At 37.1% G+C, this 19,361-nt stretch overlaps 3 protein-coding genes across 6 annotated transcripts; 1 reads left to right on the top strand and 2 right to left on the bottom strand.

Annotated features, from left to right (window-relative positions):
* Positions 1–1,901: 1,901 nt before the first annotated feature.
* Positions 1,902–12,843, bottom strand: LOC124413523. 3 transcript variants are annotated; one of them, XM_046894161.1, is made up of 18 exons: positions 12,186–12,843; positions 11,713–11,906; positions 11,470–11,646; positions 11,261–11,388; positions 10,606–10,793; positions 10,332–10,462; positions 10,073–10,183; positions 9,521–9,898; positions 9,329–9,440; positions 9,103–9,187; positions 8,586–8,999; positions 8,302–8,502; positions 7,941–8,093; positions 7,722–7,855; positions 7,288–7,629; positions 5,493–7,164; positions 4,552–5,313; positions 1,902–2,759 (listed from the first exon to the last, which is right to left on the bottom strand). In XM_046894161.1, exons 1-18 carry the CDS (start codon positions 12,411–12,413, stop codon positions 2,566–2,568), a joined length of 5,604 nt encoding a protein of 1,867 aa, XP_046750117.1. In that variant the 5' UTR covers positions 12,414–12,843; the 3' UTR covers positions 1,902–2,565. The 3 variants fall into 3 exon arrangements, with proteins under 3 accessions (XP_046750117.1, XP_046750115.1, XP_046750116.1); XM_046894159.1 differs by having other exon boundaries at positions 11,261–11,400; positions 12,186–12,842; XM_046894160.1 differs by having other exon boundaries at positions 8,308–8,502; positions 11,261–11,400; positions 12,186–12,842.
* A 584-nt stretch (positions 12,844–13,427) lies between these two features.
* Positions 13,428–18,087, top strand: LOC124413524. Of its 2 annotated transcripts, none has more exons than XM_046894163.1 (7): positions 13,428–13,891; positions 14,391–14,560; positions 14,636–14,845; positions 14,923–15,299; positions 15,384–15,746; positions 15,932–16,726; positions 16,973–18,087. In XM_046894163.1, exons 1-7 carry the CDS (start codon positions 13,767–13,769, stop codon positions 17,735–17,737), a joined length of 2,805 nt encoding a protein of 934 aa, XP_046750119.1. In that variant the 5' UTR covers positions 13,428–13,766; the 3' UTR covers positions 17,738–18,087. The 2 variants fall into 2 exon arrangements, with proteins under 2 accessions (XP_046750119.1, XP_046750118.1); XM_046894162.1 differs by having other exon boundaries at positions 14,388–14,560.
* A 197-nt stretch (positions 18,088–18,284) lies between these two features.
* Positions 18,285–19,120, bottom strand: LOC124413526 (U6 snRNA-associated Sm-like protein LSm1). The gene is made up of 3 exons (XM_046894165.1): positions 18,991–19,120; positions 18,654–18,838; positions 18,285–18,572 (listed from the first exon to the last, which is right to left on the bottom strand). The coding sequence occupies exons 1-3, from the start codon at positions 19,034–19,036 to the stop codon at positions 18,399–18,401; spliced, it is 405 nt and encodes a 134-aa protein (XP_046750121.1). The 5' UTR covers positions 19,037–19,120; the 3' UTR covers positions 18,285–18,398.
* Positions 19,121–19,361: the final 241 nt, after the last annotated feature.

Here is a 19,361-nt window from a genome sequence, read left to right as displayed (position 1 = left end):
CACGTCGAATAAAAACGTCACACGAATATTTAATTTTCGTTCCACTAATAAAAAACGACCAGCAGTAACGCGCTTGCTCGTTTGTCTTGTTTGAATCTCCAATGCGAGATATTCCAATTTTGAAATTGGATGAAATTGGACTTTTCAAAAATGATAACCATAGCCGAATTTTCAGTTTTCAAACTTCCCGTAAAACTTGAATCATATCTAACCTACTGTTACTGCAGTTGATACTTTCTTTGTCGTGAAATAGAACTCAGTTAATGAAGAGCGGAGAAAAGTATTTAAATTATTCGTCCATCAAATATTTGATAAAGTTTCTTCTCGCTACTTTATAAAAACGTATTTTAATAGTCAATTTGAATTTTTCATAACACGATGTAAAATACTTGAAATTTAGCACGCGATGTTTTTCCCAACATTATACGTGAAAATTGACGACTTTCTCGTTTAGGCCCACGTCTTCTGTTTGCCATTTCGAAATAGACAACTTTTGGGCGAATGGCAATAGAATATATCCAGTTTCCCTTTCTCCGTAAGTCGTTAGCTCCAATTACCCTTAGCGCCCCGCTGCTGTACGCACCCTTTGGCGTATTTACGCGAGCCTAATGACTAGGGCACAAGTCACTTATACCGTGCCAGTTATATACCTTGCAGACTGACAATAATTACTCGAGAGAACCCAAAGAGAACGAGAATTAGAATTAGTGATTCCGGATATCCTTTTTCGCCTGCACCTCGGTGTTTACAATTTCCGCAGAACTTATTCATGAATTATTCAGAACCGTGACGAGGGAATTTGAGTAAATCGACTCAAGCTCAGTCAAGCCCTGAATTTTTTTCCTCCAGTAGTTTAAGTTGCGTTCAATTTCTTTTTTTTTTTTTAACTTACTGAATATTTAATTAATTGGCTTCGTATAGTAAGACGAAGGCGGTTCAGCTCTGTTTCACCAAGTATAGAATGCTGTTTGCGATCAACAAAATCAACACTGCTAAACAGATTATACATTGAAATGGAAAAATTCGGATGATTCAGGGGTTGAATGAAGATAAATGAAATGACAAGCTTCCATTTTGACGAAATATATCTTGATACAAGAAATCCTATTCTACGATACAATGCTGCTAATAATATAATATGGTAAAAAAAACCCTGCTCACGGAGGAGTTTTTCGTATATAATGTAATACATATCCGTGCATTGGGACTGAATAAAATTCTCGCGTGCGTAACACGTGTCGGAGAATTCTAAGTGTTTCTATTCTATATTTACAACATTCATATTAATTTTTAGTTTTTTTACAAGATAAAATACAACAGCACGAGAAGAAAAAAAATAAAGAAACATCAAAAAGAAAAATCACTTACAAAAGAAGCACTTTGTTACATTCGACAAAAGTTGATATATAATTGACGATTTTTAGTGTAGAAAAATTACATTTTTACACAACTGCTGATGATAAAATAATGATGATTGTGTCGCGAGCGACGTGTACATGATTTAACCTATCCCACGAGACCGACTATTGTCTTTTATAGATAATCAATATTCCATGCTCAAGTCCCGCGATAAATGTTTTCATGCAAACATACTTGCTAAAATAAAAATTATACAACTTAATACGATGTATTCAACTTGCAAGTATACTCGTACAAATTTCATCTAAAGCAATTCAAAATTTAAGTGACATATATGTATAACATGAATTATTGTTTAGACATATGTATAAATTATTGATAAGTAATAATTATGAACGAAAAGAAAATTAGATTATTTTTGAAATACATTATTGTTATACTTTTATTGTTAAATTCATTTTTTACATAAAATCTAATTCATTCAATAATATAATAAATAACTTTGAAAATGATTCTATCGTTTTTCGACTGTATAATGAATATTTACAACTTTTTATTGTGTTTACTTTTTGATTACTAAGACGCGAAATGTGTATGATAATTATTTTGGCAAGCATGCACAGTACAAAATTGATCGGTATATGTATATATGTATGACGTATGTGTTATACGGTGAATTCAATTGTAGACAGATCATAGAATTAAAATAAATGTCCTGAAACATTTTGCAGGCGGTATTCTGTTGATATCGATTGAAATTGATAGTAAACAATTATTGGTACTTTGGCAGAATTTCTACATCGGAAGTGGATAGAAATAAAAATTATCCTAGAATAGATCTGCAAAAGTATTGTTTCGCTTTTTTTTTGAGCGACCAACAATAAAATTGGTAGCGAAATAGTCTGGGATTCTGGTAGCATATCAGTTCTTGCAAAACAGCCTTGTCAATATTTTTTTCCTTACATTGATACTTTGTATTAAACCTATGCGAGCTTGTAACAATCATATTATTACACTATGCGTTTTAATGCTTATGCTTATAATGACAGTAACTGTACTCTGTAATATTCTATAATACATGGCTGTCCCGCGGCGTCAGTACGTTCTATTCAATAATAACAAACGGCAATGCCTTTTTCGACGACTACGTATTACAAAAGGAGAAAGAAAAATTTTAAAGAAAAACAAAAATAAACTACGGGTTAATCAGTTTGCGGCAATAACTGTCGCCGGAGTTGACTTCTTCTTTAAAACAATATCCTTGATGTTCAGGTTAACCTTTTCCTTTCGCGCTGGTGGAACGGATTGAAGACAAAAACGCTTGAAGGCCTCCAACTCGCGTTCTGCGTCGTCCATCTCTCCGTCCTCAAGGTCTATATCTTTAGGCGTAAATACGCTCTCTGCAAAAGACACGCTCTGAATACAAGAATTTACCATTTCTTGCGCACTGTACTGCATAGAAATGAGAAACCTAATTTAACGTAAAAAAAATAAGTATATATGTATATGTATATCGCCTCGTTTCTGACAGTTTGTCACTAATGTGTGTGCATTGACTCAATAATTTATCTGTAATGTCAGTGAAAAGTAGGTATCTGTTTCTCAGTAGCGGCTTCGTGGATGAGAAAGATTTTAAGTGCCCCATCAATTTTAAAGAATATTCATATATTGCATTTACGAAGTTCGCAGCTGCATGGCTCTTCAAGTTACGTAAGTCTGTGCATGATGCATGCGTTTATGGTTCATCTTTAAAATCTTCTCTCTACCAGTACTAATGTATAATCATTTGTGGACCGTTTGTTCTCTATTGCTTTTAATATAACGTCTCTGTCAATTGAAAAATCTATCTACTATCTCATGCACACTACGCGTGTTTCTCTTTTCTCAGTGTGTACGTGTTCATTGGCAATAATAGTCGAACGCAACTTATTTCCGTTGAATATTCGGATGTTTGGTCGAGTTGAATATCAAGAAATTTAAATAAGATTCTTGCATTGAACGAACGTATCCTTTAACGTGACTGAACCAAAGATCGTATTTCCTAATTGAGTAATTTGATTTGATTATCTGGTTTTACAATTACAGTATTAAATACTCTCTCAGTCCCATTTAGAAGGGGTAGTATGCTACATACCGTCAAGAAAAAAAGAGAATTTCGATTTAAAAAAATAAATTTTATTTTCGTCGAATTATCGAGAAATTAAATATACCATTATCTATAATATCTTAATATCACATAGTTTTCCAGTCACTGGATTCATCATATTACGATAATATTTGGTTTGTAAACTACGTAACGGGAGTATTTTAAGTACATGGATCAATTGTCCCAAGTTGATGTGCTTCGACTCTTTTTTTTACTACAAAAGAAAAAAGAAACTCTGCAATTTTCTCTATTCACTCAGATCACTCATCTCACACGGAGATTTTACATTGTAATAAAAATCGCACTGATACTGCATACCACCGAACGATTCTCAATTTCTCGTTGTGTAATAACTATATTGCACATTCTTCACAATATTAGCAAATATTAATCGTACTCGTTCGTACTTAACAGTTTTGTTTTTATATCATATTAAGGTCATTCAACGAAACGACACATTACGTAGTTTATATACCACAAATCATGAAGTATCATCGTTTTGTACAAAACTAAAAACTGTTGTAATTGTCAAAATATCAATACGAAAATTAACTACTCATAAAATATCAAAATTTACTATACTTAACACAGCATCAATAGTTATTTCTCCCTAAAAAATCTGAACTGAATATTACGACTCCACGAGTTAAAAAGAAAAGTTTGAAGGACAAAATGAAAATAGTAGTTGTTTTTATGCAGCAAAACAAGTTTTAAAGCAAAGTCTGATAATTTGAAAAGAAAAAAATAAGAATAAACATTTGAATAAGTTGAAAAAAGATGGAATGAGAGAGATTGGTGAAGTAATTACCCGTGTGTGTAACAGCCATGGTCATAAAAATACTGAACATAATAGAACAAAAGTAATAACGATGAATAAAGTAATAAACAATACACCAAACGTCTACAAAACTTAAAACATTACAAATTAACAAAACTAATCTGGTCACGTTAACTAGTCAAGAATCATCTCTACGCAAACATTTGCACGGATTGTTAAAGACAAATAAGCAAATTTACATGGTTAAATTATTTATTGTTGTTCTCACCAACGAGGTTCCAGTCATCTCCATTCTGTCGAGTCCCATTGCCCTTTTTTTTCTTTTTCTTTCCTTTTCCGCTACTCGAAGCTGCCATAGTTGCGCTAATGGCTTCCCTGACTGCAGTTTTAGCCTGCTGAACATTATCCATCACAGCTTCAGATCGAACTTTGGTTAACGTTACACTGGTACCTCTCAAATTAATGCCATTTTCGGGAATGGGCTGCCCACCAGTTACTTTACTAATTTGGATATTAGCGAGGCCTTTCAGTCCTGTGCAATCCGGTGTTAACCTGTTCCGAAGTTCGGCCAAACTTGATGGGATAATATTGTTTTGTTTTCCACCAATATTCTGCTGAGGCACGGCCTTGTTACTCGATAAATCGCCTTTCACGATAAAGTCAGGTTTCGCAGGCGGAGTTAAACCAGCGTTAATTGCCTGTTGAAGCGCTGGACTTCTTATAGTCACCATACCATTTTCCGATACTTTAATAATTGCAGCTTGTTGCGTCGGCTCCATTTTCGGAGGACCAAATGCGGGATTTCGTATCGTAACCATGTTACTTCCCGGATTGTGTAAAATCCTAGCAGATGCATCGGCATGCCCATTCGTTAACGGCGTACCATTTACCGCGTTATTTTGCACAACTACGGAATTTGGTACTGCACCAGAGGCATTCGTAGAACTCTTACTGTTATTATTATTGTTACTTTTCTTTTTCTTCTTCTTTCCATTTGTACTTTGGGATTGCTGATTGTCTTTCGAAGAATCTATAACAATACAAGAGAATTTATAGATTTCTCACATATATAATAAAATTTAAAACCATTTATTCCAAAAAGTGTAGACTTTCATCAGGAGTTTCAAATATTTAACTCCAAAATTTATCAGAAACTGTGTCATCTATACTAAGTTAGAGTAAATTGAATTCGAGTAATAGGAAACTCACCTTTGTCATTGGATTTGGGCAAAAGATCTTGCTTGAGCTTCCCAGTGTCTACAACAATGACATTCCCTGCTCCTTGTGGAGTAGCATAATTTGATTGAACTCCACTCATCGGAGCGGCTATTATAGTTGTTTGCTTGGGTGGATTCACTGGTTTTGATAATGGAGTAGATTTTATAGGCATAGGTTTAGAGGGGGCGTTCACTTTCGTTATCGTGATACCCGGTGGTAGTTTGAGATTTTCAATAATTAGATCCGGATTTGCACCAATATCCTTAAACTGATTACTAAGAGGTGAGCTTAGAGATTCAGTGGCAGTGTTTGGGGTTTCGGCAGTGATCGACGGCTTAGGTACAATCGAGCTTATTGTGTTCTGATTTTTCTGATTATTGCTTTTTGTTTTCACACTGTTATTATTGCCCGAATTTTTATTCTTATTACCAAGGGTTTGATTATTCTTTTCCTGAGATTGTCCTTTTGACTTTTTATTGTTGGAATCGCTAATAGAACTTTGTTGCTGCTGTTGCTTCTGTACACAGGGTGTTGTCACTGGTTGTGCGTTAACTTTACATTTTTTATTATTACTCTGCGGCTGTTGCTGTTGACTTTTACTTTTGTTTCCAGTATTATTCTGTTGCTGCATCACGTTCTCTTTATTTTCTATATTTTTTTTGTCCTTCTTAGACTTGCCAATTTTAGACTCCTCCACATTCAGCTGTTGTTGCTGTTGCTGTTGCTGTTGCTGTTGCTGCTGTTTTGTACTAAGTTTCTTTTCATCATTCTGCTTTCCGGTCTTAGGTTTCTCATGACTTTGTTGGTTTTTAATATTTTTATTATCATTGACATTACCTTGTTGATGTTTCACGTTCGTGCTACTTGATGGCTGCTGTGCAGGGTTGGACTTAGCTTGCTGCTGCTGTTGCTGTTGCTGCTGTTGCTGCTGCTGATTACCATTTCCCTTACCTTTCTTCTTCTTACCATTGGGTTTTTGGCTTTGCGGCTGTTCAGGTTTTGGCGACGCAGGTTCCTTTGTTTGCCCATTCACCAATGTGAATAGGACTTTATCTTCTGCAGGTGTTTGCCCCTTCAAAGTAATGGTAACTGTTGGTTCGGCGCTGTTGGACTCCATGACTCTTTTGATAGTAACAATTTGCGGTTGATTTTCTGACTGATTTTTTATCGTTTCTGCTGCTTTTAGGAGTGCTTCTTCCTTTGCTTTGGCTTCCCTCTTGAGCTTCTGCCTTTCCTTTTTACACTTTTTTTCGCTTTTTTCCTCAACCTTTGGTGATGCCGAAATATTACTTTTGCTACTGTCAACTTTATCAATACATGTTGCAGCTTTACTTTTTTGACCAACTGCGGTAACGTTTTCGTCTCTTTTCTCAACATTGATTCCAGTCTTGTTTTTTTGATTCGAATGTACCGGCGGTGATTTCATTTTAGTCCCGTCTTCTTTATCTTTTTTCTTATTGGACGGTTTGAGCGTCGAAGTTATTATTGGTGCTGATGCAGGTAGTATAGAAACTTCTGGCAATGTACGTTGTGGCAGTGACCTTTGCAGGAGAGGTTTTTGAGGATCGACAACAGTTATAGTAACTTCAGGGGTCTTCTTCTGTAGCTCTATTATTCTCTGTTTCTCTGCTTCTTGTTGGTCCTTTTTCAGCTTCTCGTCCAACTATTATGAACAAATATATGCAATATAAGGACAGATTTAAAAGCAAATGAATCTGAATTATTATTAAATACCAAATTCCCAATAACAACTGATAATTAGTTTTTTCAGTAACCAACTGCTTACTTTTTTCTGCCTTTGTCTCGCCTTCTTTTCCGCCTTCTTATTGTCTTTTTTACTATTCTGATTGCCCTCAATAAATTCAAGCAACGCCTCCAAGTCCCTCTGATCTCTTGTGTCTTGGTGTTGGACAGGATTTATGGAGACAGGAGTGTTAGGCCTTGGTACAGGTTGATTAGGTGAAACATTAGAAGTAGGTACAGTGTTTGAATTTGAGGGTGGGATTTCGACTGGAGTTTTTGGTGGACTACACGCCGCCTTGCACTTCTTAGCTTTCTTCTTTGTCAAAAGTTGCCGTAGTCTCTCTCTCATTTCATTGTAATTCCTGCTCACAGGTGCTACCGAAGGCTGCAAAACAGAAGTAGCAACTTGTAACCAAGTATCCCCCAGATAAAATTCTGTTTTCTAGATGATGCGATAAATTTTGAACATCTACTAACCACTCCATGTCCAAATACTTCGCAATAGCAACAATCGCAATGTCTGCTAGAATCTCTAGGAGTTGAACTACTCGTCGAACACGAATCTTCTTGGCTACTTCCAGAATCTGAACAATCCCCATCGCCTGCACCAACTATAATTACCAAAACGTTGTTTTCAATAGTTACTGATAAAACTTTCAAATGATATACTTAATATTATTGATCAAAAATACTAACGGTCGCTGCAAGACACCCTCTTTATATGCTCAATGTTAGCTTGTTTGTGACAAGCATGTGGAACATGATTGGGATGAGCATGTCCACGATGAGGAGCTGCTGCACCCTTCGCGAGATCCGGCAGTGTACCACGCGAGTGAGAATGAGTGGGACCTGTGTTTAAACAGCACAATATATAAATATCTACTAAATACACTGTTTTTTCGAATATTGTTGTGCCGCATCCGATGAGAGGAGACTTACGATTGAGAGCAAACTCGCCTTTGAGCTTTAAAATCAAGCTTAACAGTTTGCGAGTATGAATATTTTACGATAATCTGAATCTTTGTTAGAATCAATGATGGAACGATATGTCACTTACACCTACCAGGATGTGGTAGATGATTATGGTTGTGAGTGATGTTAGGCGTCTGGGTGGTCGAGTGCCTTGTTTGAATATGGGTTTGTTGTGTAGTGCTTGGCCTATTCGCTGCCTTCCTTGAGGCAGAAATTGGTTTGGCAGTAGATATGGTAAGAGATTCAGGCTGTCCATATCCGTTTGTCATGGCGGGATCTGAGCGAGCTATGAAAAATATTATATTTTTGTTGCAAATAAGACAAAGATTCTGAAAACGTTTTAGTGGGATACTTGAACATATAACTTACATTTTTTTAAACACGGACAGGTATCCCATTTCTGTTTAGACTTTAGTAAACAAGAGCAAGGTGGATTTTCTAGCACCTCTTTCTTCCTCTCTACAATTTCCTTTGCGTGTTGATAAACACACGGACACGGTTGCGGTTCAGTCTCTCTTAAATCTGTGTCTTCCATAGCACACTGAATATCATCTAATTGTTTCTTATTGAGATTTATATCCTCGGATTTTTTCTTTGTTGGTGTACCAAATGAAGAAGATTTTTTTTCATCTGATTTGCTACCCAGTGATGAGCTTGTTTGACAAGCTAGATTGTTCGGTTTCTTAGGTCCTGCAGCAAAAGCTGCGTGTAGATTATAAAGATGCGGATATACCCCATTCATATCAACTAAACCATTCTTCGGTGCTGTACAATTCACACTACCTGTTGTAATGCAAAAAAAAAAAAAATATTTGGTAAGAAACAAAATCGTTTGAATACATACATTGTACGTAGCTAAAATTGTGAGCAACAAATTCTGTATTACCTGATAAACCGTTGCTAATCGGTGGGAATGGATTGAAATTATTTGTTTGCAGATTGAGATTAAGAGATGGTCCTTTACCGATCCGCTAGTAAGAAAAAAAATTTATAGAAGATACTGCATACAATTGAACAAATCAAACATTTTCACATTCTATACATCACCGCGGGTGGAATGTGCATTAAATTATAAATCTGTATGTTTAACAACGATTGTTGAAAATACTTACAGTAGGCGACGTTTGAGGCACAGTGCAGACATGGCATTCGCATGTTTGTTCGTCACCTCCGCCAATGTCTACTTCACTTCCCTCGCCATCAACTCTCTCATCATTGATCGGACTAAAAACGAAAAGTTTTCTTTGAAGAAAAATAACTTCAACTAACGTAACAAAACAAACCATATTCGTGCGCTATTATACCTTCCAGACCTAGGCGAAGGTGGCGGTGTAACGAACCCATAATTAAGAACATGGTTAACAGCACATTCGTAGCCAAACCAATATTCTGGTTCATTATAATGACCGTTCAATGCTGTTGGTGGGCCAACGTTATGACCATTGATCTCTGTTAGGACCTCGGTCGATGTTAGCGCACCCACCATGTCAGCGAGGCGTAGATGTGTCGACTTGTTTGCATCGTGCGCCAGACTTTCTAAAATATCAGTGTCTAGTGGCAGATTCAGAGCATCTAGACCAAGGTCTGAATTCGGACTAGGTGGTCTACTATTCGGACTCAATGCTCCGACTGCCCCCAACGTAGCAAGTGTTAGTAACTGCTCATCGAATTCCGTCAACTCACTGTAATAGTTTATGAAATTGTTTTATTACTATTCTCTAATTTGTTCCTTCTCATTTCCCTAAAAAAGCTTAAGACAAAATTAAATACAGTGGAGATTAGCCTTGATGACTGACGATTGATAATTACCTAGATATGATACTGAACTATATTTAATCAAAAGAAGATTCACTAACTTAGAAGTTCTGTTCCACATTCGTTGTTGAATAAGTTTTCTTCGAGCTTTAAACAGCTCCCAATCTTCCCTGAGCATTTTCTGTTTTGCTTTAAGAGCCGCCTGTTCCTGGCTGAAAGTTTAAAACATCTATCATTTTTATGTACTAGTTGTGAGTAGTTCAATTTAGATCTACAAAAAGAATGACGAGAAGAATGTGCATGAATTACACAGCTAAATCATCATTCTTAAATTAGATTGCAGGAATAACAGATACGTACTTGTATTTGTCAATTAGTCGTTCAGCCTCTGGCCACATGTCCCCGATTCTTGTCATTTCATCATCAAAAGCAAGATATCTGTGTACAAGGCCTTGGTATTCAGCACCCTTTAGTGGCAGAAGTTTTCGTAGCTGAAATATTCGGTGCATTTATGCTATTGGTCAAAATAATTTTTTTATCCAGTTCAAATTAGTAAGAAATTCTTTTATACATAGATACATTTATGTATGATTTCCCCTAACCTTATCAAATATCAACACCAAATGATTGTTACCTGTCCAATAAAGGGTGGCAAATTATTTTGCACAAGTGGATCGGTATAGACGCAACTCTGGTAAAGCCGTTTATTCAAGCAATCCCACGTAAGATTAAACTTTGAAAGATGTTCGTTCTCTAATGGCTCTACCAGACTGGATAAGTGAGATGCTGCTGACAACAATGCATCATATCCATCCAGCAATCCTGTTTATACAAACATATTTTGGGAATATTTAGTACATAGTAACAGACAGCATATACTTTTCTTACTATTCACATATTTCGATTGAAGAGATAAAAAATAAAGTCGAAAACAATATAGCAATGTAATACTTATGATACTACAATGCTACTTTTAAAATAGAATAGGAAACAAAACTTGATATTCTTACTCCACTGTTTTTGCAACTAGTAATGATATATTTAGACAGATGGCCTAGTTCTAAAGTGACAAATTGTTTTGTGAATCGTTCTAATTTTAAATTCCTAATGATATTGTATAATGATAAAACTGACACGGAAATTCTGCGATAAATTTCAAATCAGAACTAACTTTCAAATCCTTGTTTTTCTTTCTTTTCTTTATTTACTCATTATAAGATGCATAAGTTTCAATAATAAAATACGAATTCGGCAAAAATAAAATTTGTCAAACCAAATATATTACCAACCAGTGAGAAAAATTTCAGCAAGGTTGCTAGCATTCCGAATATGTAGAAGATCAAGAAGGCGAACCTTTGTCTCCACAACAAAATCTTGGGCCTGTCCCTCAAGCCTCATAAAAAGCTGATGAGGATCCCTTTTACATAATCTGTAATACAATTAAACGATGAAAAAAATATATTGTTGCTAAGTACAAACAGGAGAAGAAAGCACTTACTGCAGAATGATTTCATGCATATTTTCCAAATGAGCCTTGTCATATTTGGGACAGGATGAATGAGGTACACGAGAAGTTTCTGTAGCTGCTCTGAAGACCGAACGTATGTGCTGCCTCAATTCCATCCACAATCCCTGTAGCCTTGTCACTTCTTCTAACTGCTCAGTCAAAAGCTCCCTGCGAAAACAAAGCAAACGTCCATGTATACATCTTTCAAGTGTGGTAGTTGACGAAATGTTTTACCTTCTGTCTTTACACGCATCACAAGAACACGGTCCTTTTGGACGTTGTAACGGAGAACTAGGTATAACCAGCATATCAGTAACACCGTCAATTGTAGCCTCTGGATTACTTTTAATGGATGACAACTCGTTAGATCCCACATCCTCATCTCGTCCAACATCAATATTCTCTGTAGCTTTATGTACATTTGAATTCTAAAAAATAAAACCAATCCATTTGAGATAACTGATATATACCTTCTATATCAACGTTAAGCATTGAGTTCAGGGTTGGGTTAGCCGTGTTGCACAGAACCAGAAGAACCGTCAATAGGGACATGGAATTTAACTGACTTGGTAGAGGTGAAAACTCGTTCTATCGAAGATAATGAAACGAGACTTCCTTGGAACTCGTAAATAGAGTTTACATGATCGATTACATGGAAAATCGTGTCCGTGATTAGCATGCTAATGGGTGTAGCAAAATGCGGGTACCTCTCTGACAGTTGACGGAGGATTGAGAGCAGAATTTTTTTCGACTACGACTGTCGAGGCACCGTCAGCCTCCTTGCGTCCATCCTCGTCCCCCTGATCCTTAGAAGGACTATCCTTTTCGGGATTAGCCTTGCTGCTGGATTCCTTACCCAGGACGTCACCCATCGCGGCTTCTTCGATGCTCTTTCGTTTCTCGCACTGATCCACCTCGTCGTTACAATCGCTCATTCTATCCTTAAGGAAAATCACACGGTCAGGCCGCGAAATTCTCACTGGATATTCGCGAGGATATACACCAATCGATTGGATCTTTCGCCTTTAGAAGGTGCCGTGTAGTAAATACCTACAGGCAAAGTACGCGTACAGTCAACATTCGCTCAATATGGCCGTTCGCTATTACTTCACTATCCCTCGTTCAGCTTCGCCATCGCTACAAGAGATGTCATCGCATGCCAAATAATAATTCTGTGTATGCGATGAGAGATTTCCACTGATAAACACGGCAGTACAGGCAGGCGCAATTGTTGTGCAATTGTTGACGATAGACTTGCACTTTAATCTGACACAACGCAAACCGAACTTGAAAAAAGCACTGCATAAAGGACTCAATGAATCCTGCGTTAGTTATGTATCTTGATTCACAATTGCCAACCTCGTTACGGAATCTCTCACCATACTCTCACTAGACTGGTAACGCCAGAAAATGTTCGAAATTATCGGTAACGAAATTTGTTGATTCGGAAAAAAATATACTTCAATTTACAACGAGAACATGACTGTTTTAAATAGTGTATTACACAAATTGAATTTAATAAATATTTCGCAAATCTGTACTAGAATTTTGATTTAAAGTCTAAACGCCGGCAACGTCATTGGCCCTGAACTTTTTAATAATCCAACTTTTACAACCCGTAATGCGGCTGTGACGTTTGCAAAAAGCGTTAAGGCCTCTTCATTCACCCTGCTAGGTACGCTTTGTTTTCAATCAAGAATTATCATAGCATCTCACCTCTGCAGTTACATTTTCAGAGTACCATCGTATATGTAGTGCGGAGCCTTCGAACAGTTCGAACGCCGTTTTGCCAATTGCCACCCGACGACGGAGTGCCATACTATCGCGTTTCGCATTTGTTTCACACCATTCACACACAAGCGATGCACACGCCATCTTTCGGATACTACCGCGACGACCAATCAGAAGACTCGATATCGTGTCACGTGATTCGCCATTGCCGTGGAAACTGTAAGCCGAAATGGTATCCGTATTTTGGCGGTGCGGTCGTCGGTGAAAAATATCTCTAATATACAGCGAATTTGTATTTGCCCGGACAAAAATACCAACGATGTTTTCATCCGTCTCTTCTGCTCGCGGCCTGGCCATGAAAAATCTACGCATCATGTCAATTTTACGAACATAACAAAGCACCGGATACATGCATATATTTCCATTGAACCTAACCGCCGTTGACCAAAAACGCGTAGGTGTGTGTATGTGTGCCTATGTAATATTTGAATCGTCGGTTGTACAACATGTCCCGCGTTCAGGATTTTTAACGTTAATCGTAATTTTTAATAACGAAAATGGAAGACTTTAACGAAGGGGTCGACGGAAAGCTGGCTTACAGAATGCGAAAAGTTAATTCTGAACAATTTCACACCCTCGTCAGGATGCACCTGTCCTTTGAATTGGACCTCAACACTGAGGAGTGAGTTATTGTCTACTGCAATCGTTTCACTGTCAAGCCAAACGTTTCAATGTCAGCTCATAGAATTTATCTAATTTGCGGATTGTAATTTTTTTTTTTGTATTTATTTTCGAATTACCGCACCATCAATAGCTCTTTCTATTTTTCATTGCCTGGTATTGTCACTGTAATTTGTATCCCTACATGGTTGTGTCAACGTGCATTTAGTTGGGATGCGAGTATGACCAAGAACTGTTCTCCTTCGTGTCAATGCGTTCTGCATGCGTTGAGTAGTGTATGGCGAGAAGCCAAAAATCTAGTCTCGACCTCAAGCACAAGATGCCGTCTGCCGTACTGTTTGTGGTTTGTATTTTAGTTGCGACTGATTGCTGTGTTGGCTTGATATTGGTGATGGAGAAAAAGCTCGGTGGTGCAATCTATTAGACCCTATGAAAAATCTATCCATATTTCTCATTCATCATGAAGCATAAGTTAAAATCCCAATATCTTTTTTCAGTAGCGACTGTGTGGCGGAAAAAGCTAAACTAAAAAAATGGAGCTTGATAAGCTTCTCAAAAAAGCCCAAGTCAACCATCAATCTACAGAAGGGAGTGATAGAGGGTGCTCCTTTGTCACATGATGGTATAACTCAAGTCAAACAGCTGATTGAATATCTGTCAACTGAACAAAGTAAGTTTGAATCAGCACTTATACACACAATACAACTATATTCATTCATTAAACGTTACCTTTGTTTTATTCCAGGCATCGTACAAGAAGGGATTTTTCGACGAACAGGAAAGCTCACCAGGCAACAAGACCTGAAAAACGCGCTATATCAGGGAATCCCATTAAACTTTGAAGATGGCCGATTTAGTGTTCACGACTGTGCTTCCGTTTTGAAAAGTTTCTTAGCCGAATTGCCGGAGCCATTGTTAACAGACTTGCACTATCCTGCTCACTGTCAAATTGCTGGTGAATCTCATACCCATTAGATGACCACAACAGAGTGTGAAAATTTGTCACTCATTAATCTTCATTTTTTTTAACAGAGCTATGGTGTGGTGATATGAAAGCAAACGAATGTAGACTACTTAGATCATTGCAGCTACTTTTGCTTTTATTACCATCTGAAAATCGGATTCTGCTTAGAAATGTTCTAAGGCTGTTAAACAAAACGGCAAGCTTCGAACACAGCAACAAAATGAATTGTGACAGCCTAGCAACATTATTCACTCCACATTTGCTGTGTCCAAGGAAACTATCGCCTGAAGCTCTGCACATAAATTCACAGACTTTGTCCGGACTAGTTGCCTTCATGATTACAAAAGGCACTGAAATGTTCGACATTCCTCCAAAACTAGCCACTGATATTAGAGCTTACTGGGTTGAACAAGAAAGGAAACTTCTGAGTCCTACAAAAAATGATGTGAGCTTTTTTTAATGTATTTAATTTTTTCTTATTATTTGAAACCGATTTTCCCAAATTTCATACCCCTCTTTCCATTCACAGTTAAACGAATCAACGTCAGATGCAACTGGTACAGCTCACACAGTGTTTAGTTTTGTCGATCACAAATTAACAGCCAAAGCAAACTCGACACAAGACACGCAGGCAGCATTAGCACAGTTGTATGCTCATATTCAGGCCATGCCAGAATCTGCGAAAAAACGCAGGCTGGTTAAACAATTCAATAAAGAAAACGGACAAGGAACGCCTCGACAGGTGAAAAATTTGAGAACTAAAAGCCTAGGAGATTCAATAAAGAAGCATATTTTCCAAAAGAAAATACTGGGCCATAAAAAACTAGTAGACATCAACATAGGCTGTAACAATATCACCAGATCTAGCAGCGAGGAGAATATATTGTCGTCGGTAAATAATACCAGCTTTTTTATGTGTTTTTACTACAGAAATTCTGTTTCAATTTCTGATATTTTGTCAGTGTCAATGTCCTTTTTGAATCAAATGAATTGTGCTAATTGCTATTTGTACTAACAAACTCTGCAAGTGAATGCAACGATGTTACTAAAATTCTCTTATTTGCATGCATTGAACAGAGCCTGGAGAAATCTTTGCTTCCGCCAAAAACACTGTTCAGTAAATCAGATGATGAGCTAAGCATGGATAGCTACGAGCCATTGGAAGCAGATAATCTACTGCATGTAAAACACATAAGCAGCAGCACGGGGAGCCTGAACACGTCTAATCTGGGGCATTTTAAGTCAAAGAAGAAAGTGGTGCTAGTAAATTTTGTAAATATTAGCGAAGAGCAAAGCATCGAAAAATTTGAGAACACTGTAAAAAATGAATCATCAGAATGGGTCAGGGAAAGTTTTACTCAAGGTGAATCTGACAACAATGTCTGTCCAGAAAAACTGCAAAACAAAGCTTCCAGCTTGCAAGATATTAATACCTCGACAAATCTACGATTTTCACGCCAATTAAGTGAACCTGAAGTGTATTCGAAAGAAACTGCCTCTAATATGAATGATGGCGAATTGGTGCGGCAAAATTCAGACCCGATATTTCCTGTAACACGAAAATCCAACATAGAAGTGGTTTTTTCTCCCAGGAAATTTATGCCTAATATACAATCTGGTATGTCTCCACAAAAGACAGAAACTTCAGTTTCGGAAATATCAAGCTATTCACCTCCAACAGTAATGAGTAGATTCTGGAACACATATACGGCACATACATCAACACCAGCTAAGAATTTACTGCGAAAAAGTCTAGCTGCTGCTACTGCTGCTGCTGCTGCTAATGAATGCACATTGACGCCCATTGCGAACCATGACAAAAGCATGAGTCCAATTACTCAAAGCACGACGAAGATGAGTAAAGCTATGCAGGTATGCATGTATTCTGCATTTTCTGTTTTCACTCTTTATCCCATGTTATTTTTACGCGTCTGTTTCTATTCATGTGCTCATTGTTTGCATATAATGAATCTGCATGTCCGCTGCTACTTGATATGAAAAGGCAATCAGAAAATTCAATTATTATTACTCTGGTCAAAAAATGATTGATTGGCCAGACGAATATTATTTTGAAGAAGTCATGAAAATTTTGTTGAAACTAATTTACACTTCCGACAGGAAACCATGATGACTCCACGATCAAGAAAACCAGTGATGATGATCTCTGGGTCAAACTTATGCAATCTTGCAACATTAAATAATGGAAGGACGCCTCGCAGTTCTGGTTCTAACATTCAAAGATCAAATTTAGATCTTACACGAAAAAAAAGTTGTACATCCATATTGGAAGAATCTCAAAAAATAGACAGTACGAGTGGTGAGTTGGTGCTAATTGACAATCAAGGTGGTACAGAGGACAAAGAAAACTTCGGAAATTTAAATGAGGGTAGAAATTTTGTGACATCAATAGAAGACGAATATTGTAATGCAATTCAAGGAAGTAGTGCTTCTATAACAAGTACATTTCGAGAATATCTATTATCACGAAGTGTACTAACTGCGAGTCCCGTTGATTTGAGTTTCACGTCTCGTACTGGCGATTTTGAACAATCTGAATCAGATTTGAATATTCTTAACGAAGACAGGCTATCCGATAGTCTTCTGCATTGTTTGGATGGAAATCAACCTAGTTCCGATACATCTGGCATAGTTTCTGGTAGTACCAACAGTGTTAATGACTCTGCAGAGAAAATTGATGAGGTTATTAACCCATCACCCAGGAAAAGGGGAACGAATCTTCAGCGTAACGACTCTAAAAGATCTGTCCTGGACAAAACTGTTACAAATAAATTGAAGTTTCAAACTCTAAGGAACAAACAATTGAGTGAATCTACACTGAAACCAGTAAAAGCAAAAGAAACGTTACAAGAGACTTCTTTTTAAAACGGAAATATAGTATATACATTGAATCTAATGTTCAAACTCACTTTTACCACACTTCATTGTGTAATAAAAATTGCGTTGAACACTGTTATAAGTTTTAACCAATGCGTATTTTTTACTTTTGTTTAAATTATTAAGCAGTTTTTATTATTATTTACCTAATTTTCAGCTGTCGATTAATAATTAATTCGTATTCGTTTGATATCGAATACGAATTCTGTGCGAAATTTTTGTATAATGTATAGCAAATAGTTTGCTACGTGATATTTATACTAGACCTCAATCATATGCTAAGTTTTTATCATATTAGTTGTAAATGACGGCGATGAATGTTGTGGGTTTAAATATTTGAAAATACTATACATCCTGAATGAGCCAACAACGAAATTTGCAACAGTTCATTGTAACTATTTGTAAAAAAAACAGAGGTAGAATAACAAAATTTTTCGCGATTTATTCGTATTGTCAGATCTGTGTATCAATAATATATTTTCATATTATAGCGCACGCCTCATGTATAACAATTGTCTGTTTTCTTTTTTACCTTTTTCACCTTTTTCCCTTTGCTTTCACAAAATTAAACAACTCTCTTGTACATTCAATCAGACTTATGAGATGATGAGGATGATGAAAATGAACTTGTCGTAGGAATAGATGTGGGTCAGAACATGTCGTCATGCCCCAAATCCGGAATGTAGGAGAGGCCTCGTTCTTTCAGAGCTTTGCTCATCAGTTGCTCTTGATCTTGCTTTAATTCTTGCTCTCGTCTTTGAGCATCTAATATATCATCTACAGGCACCTGAGATAGTGGCAGATCCTTTTCCTTGTCCCTGTCCTGAGGTGAAATTCAGTAAGTTTATAGTGCTGGAAAACTAAAAATATAGCCTCGTTGAGCATAGAAAAATTTAGTGCTTACTATTTCTCCCAAGAGAACAACGTTCTCGCCTCGGACGATGAAAACGCCCCGAGGAATATCCCCATATTCTTTGCCAACGTGAATCCTTTCGATAGTTCGATGAAGAACCAGGTTGGCAAATTGATCAACACTTCTGAGATATCCGATAAGTGTTCTACCATCTCTTAACAGAACCATTAGCTTTTCTAAACGAACAGTTTGGGGGTGATTAATTTATTTAGTGATGCTCGTGTAAATGTTAATCAAAATATTTAAATTGATAGTCAAGTGTAAACATAACCTCAATTTCAATAAATCTATTCAACTAACAACTTCCAACTAATTACATCAAACGTACTGTCAAGCTCTTCGAGGAGGGATGCCGTTCCGGGCACTACGTTCATTTTTCACAGATTTTATATCAATTAATTCAAGTTCTGGTTACTCAGCTACTGAACGACTCGCTGTTGTGTTGCACCCCACAACTTTGATTCACATGTACTCTTTGGCCTATGACTGTCCATGCCTATGACAAACTGACTGGGGCGAAAAATATTTCCGTCTGCTCCACTCTGCCAGAGATGTTTCTACTCACAGAGTTCGAAAATTTGCAAATTACGAAAAATGCGAAAATACTCAGCGATGATTTCCGAGTTCCATCAACTGTGTTGCGTGTGCAACACGGGCTCGGATTAACGGTGCTGCTAAAAAGGCTATATATAGCCTTAT

The sequence above is a fragment of the Diprion similis genome, chromosome 12, assembly GCF_021155765.1.
Source record: "Diprion similis isolate iyDipSimi1 chromosome 12, iyDipSimi1.1, whole genome shotgun sequence".
NCBI classification, from domain to species: domain Eukaryota; kingdom Metazoa; phylum Arthropoda; class Insecta; order Hymenoptera; family Diprionidae; genus Diprion; species Diprion similis.
Note: the sequence above shows the minus strand (reverse complement) of the source record. Positions and strands in the feature narration are given on the sequence as shown.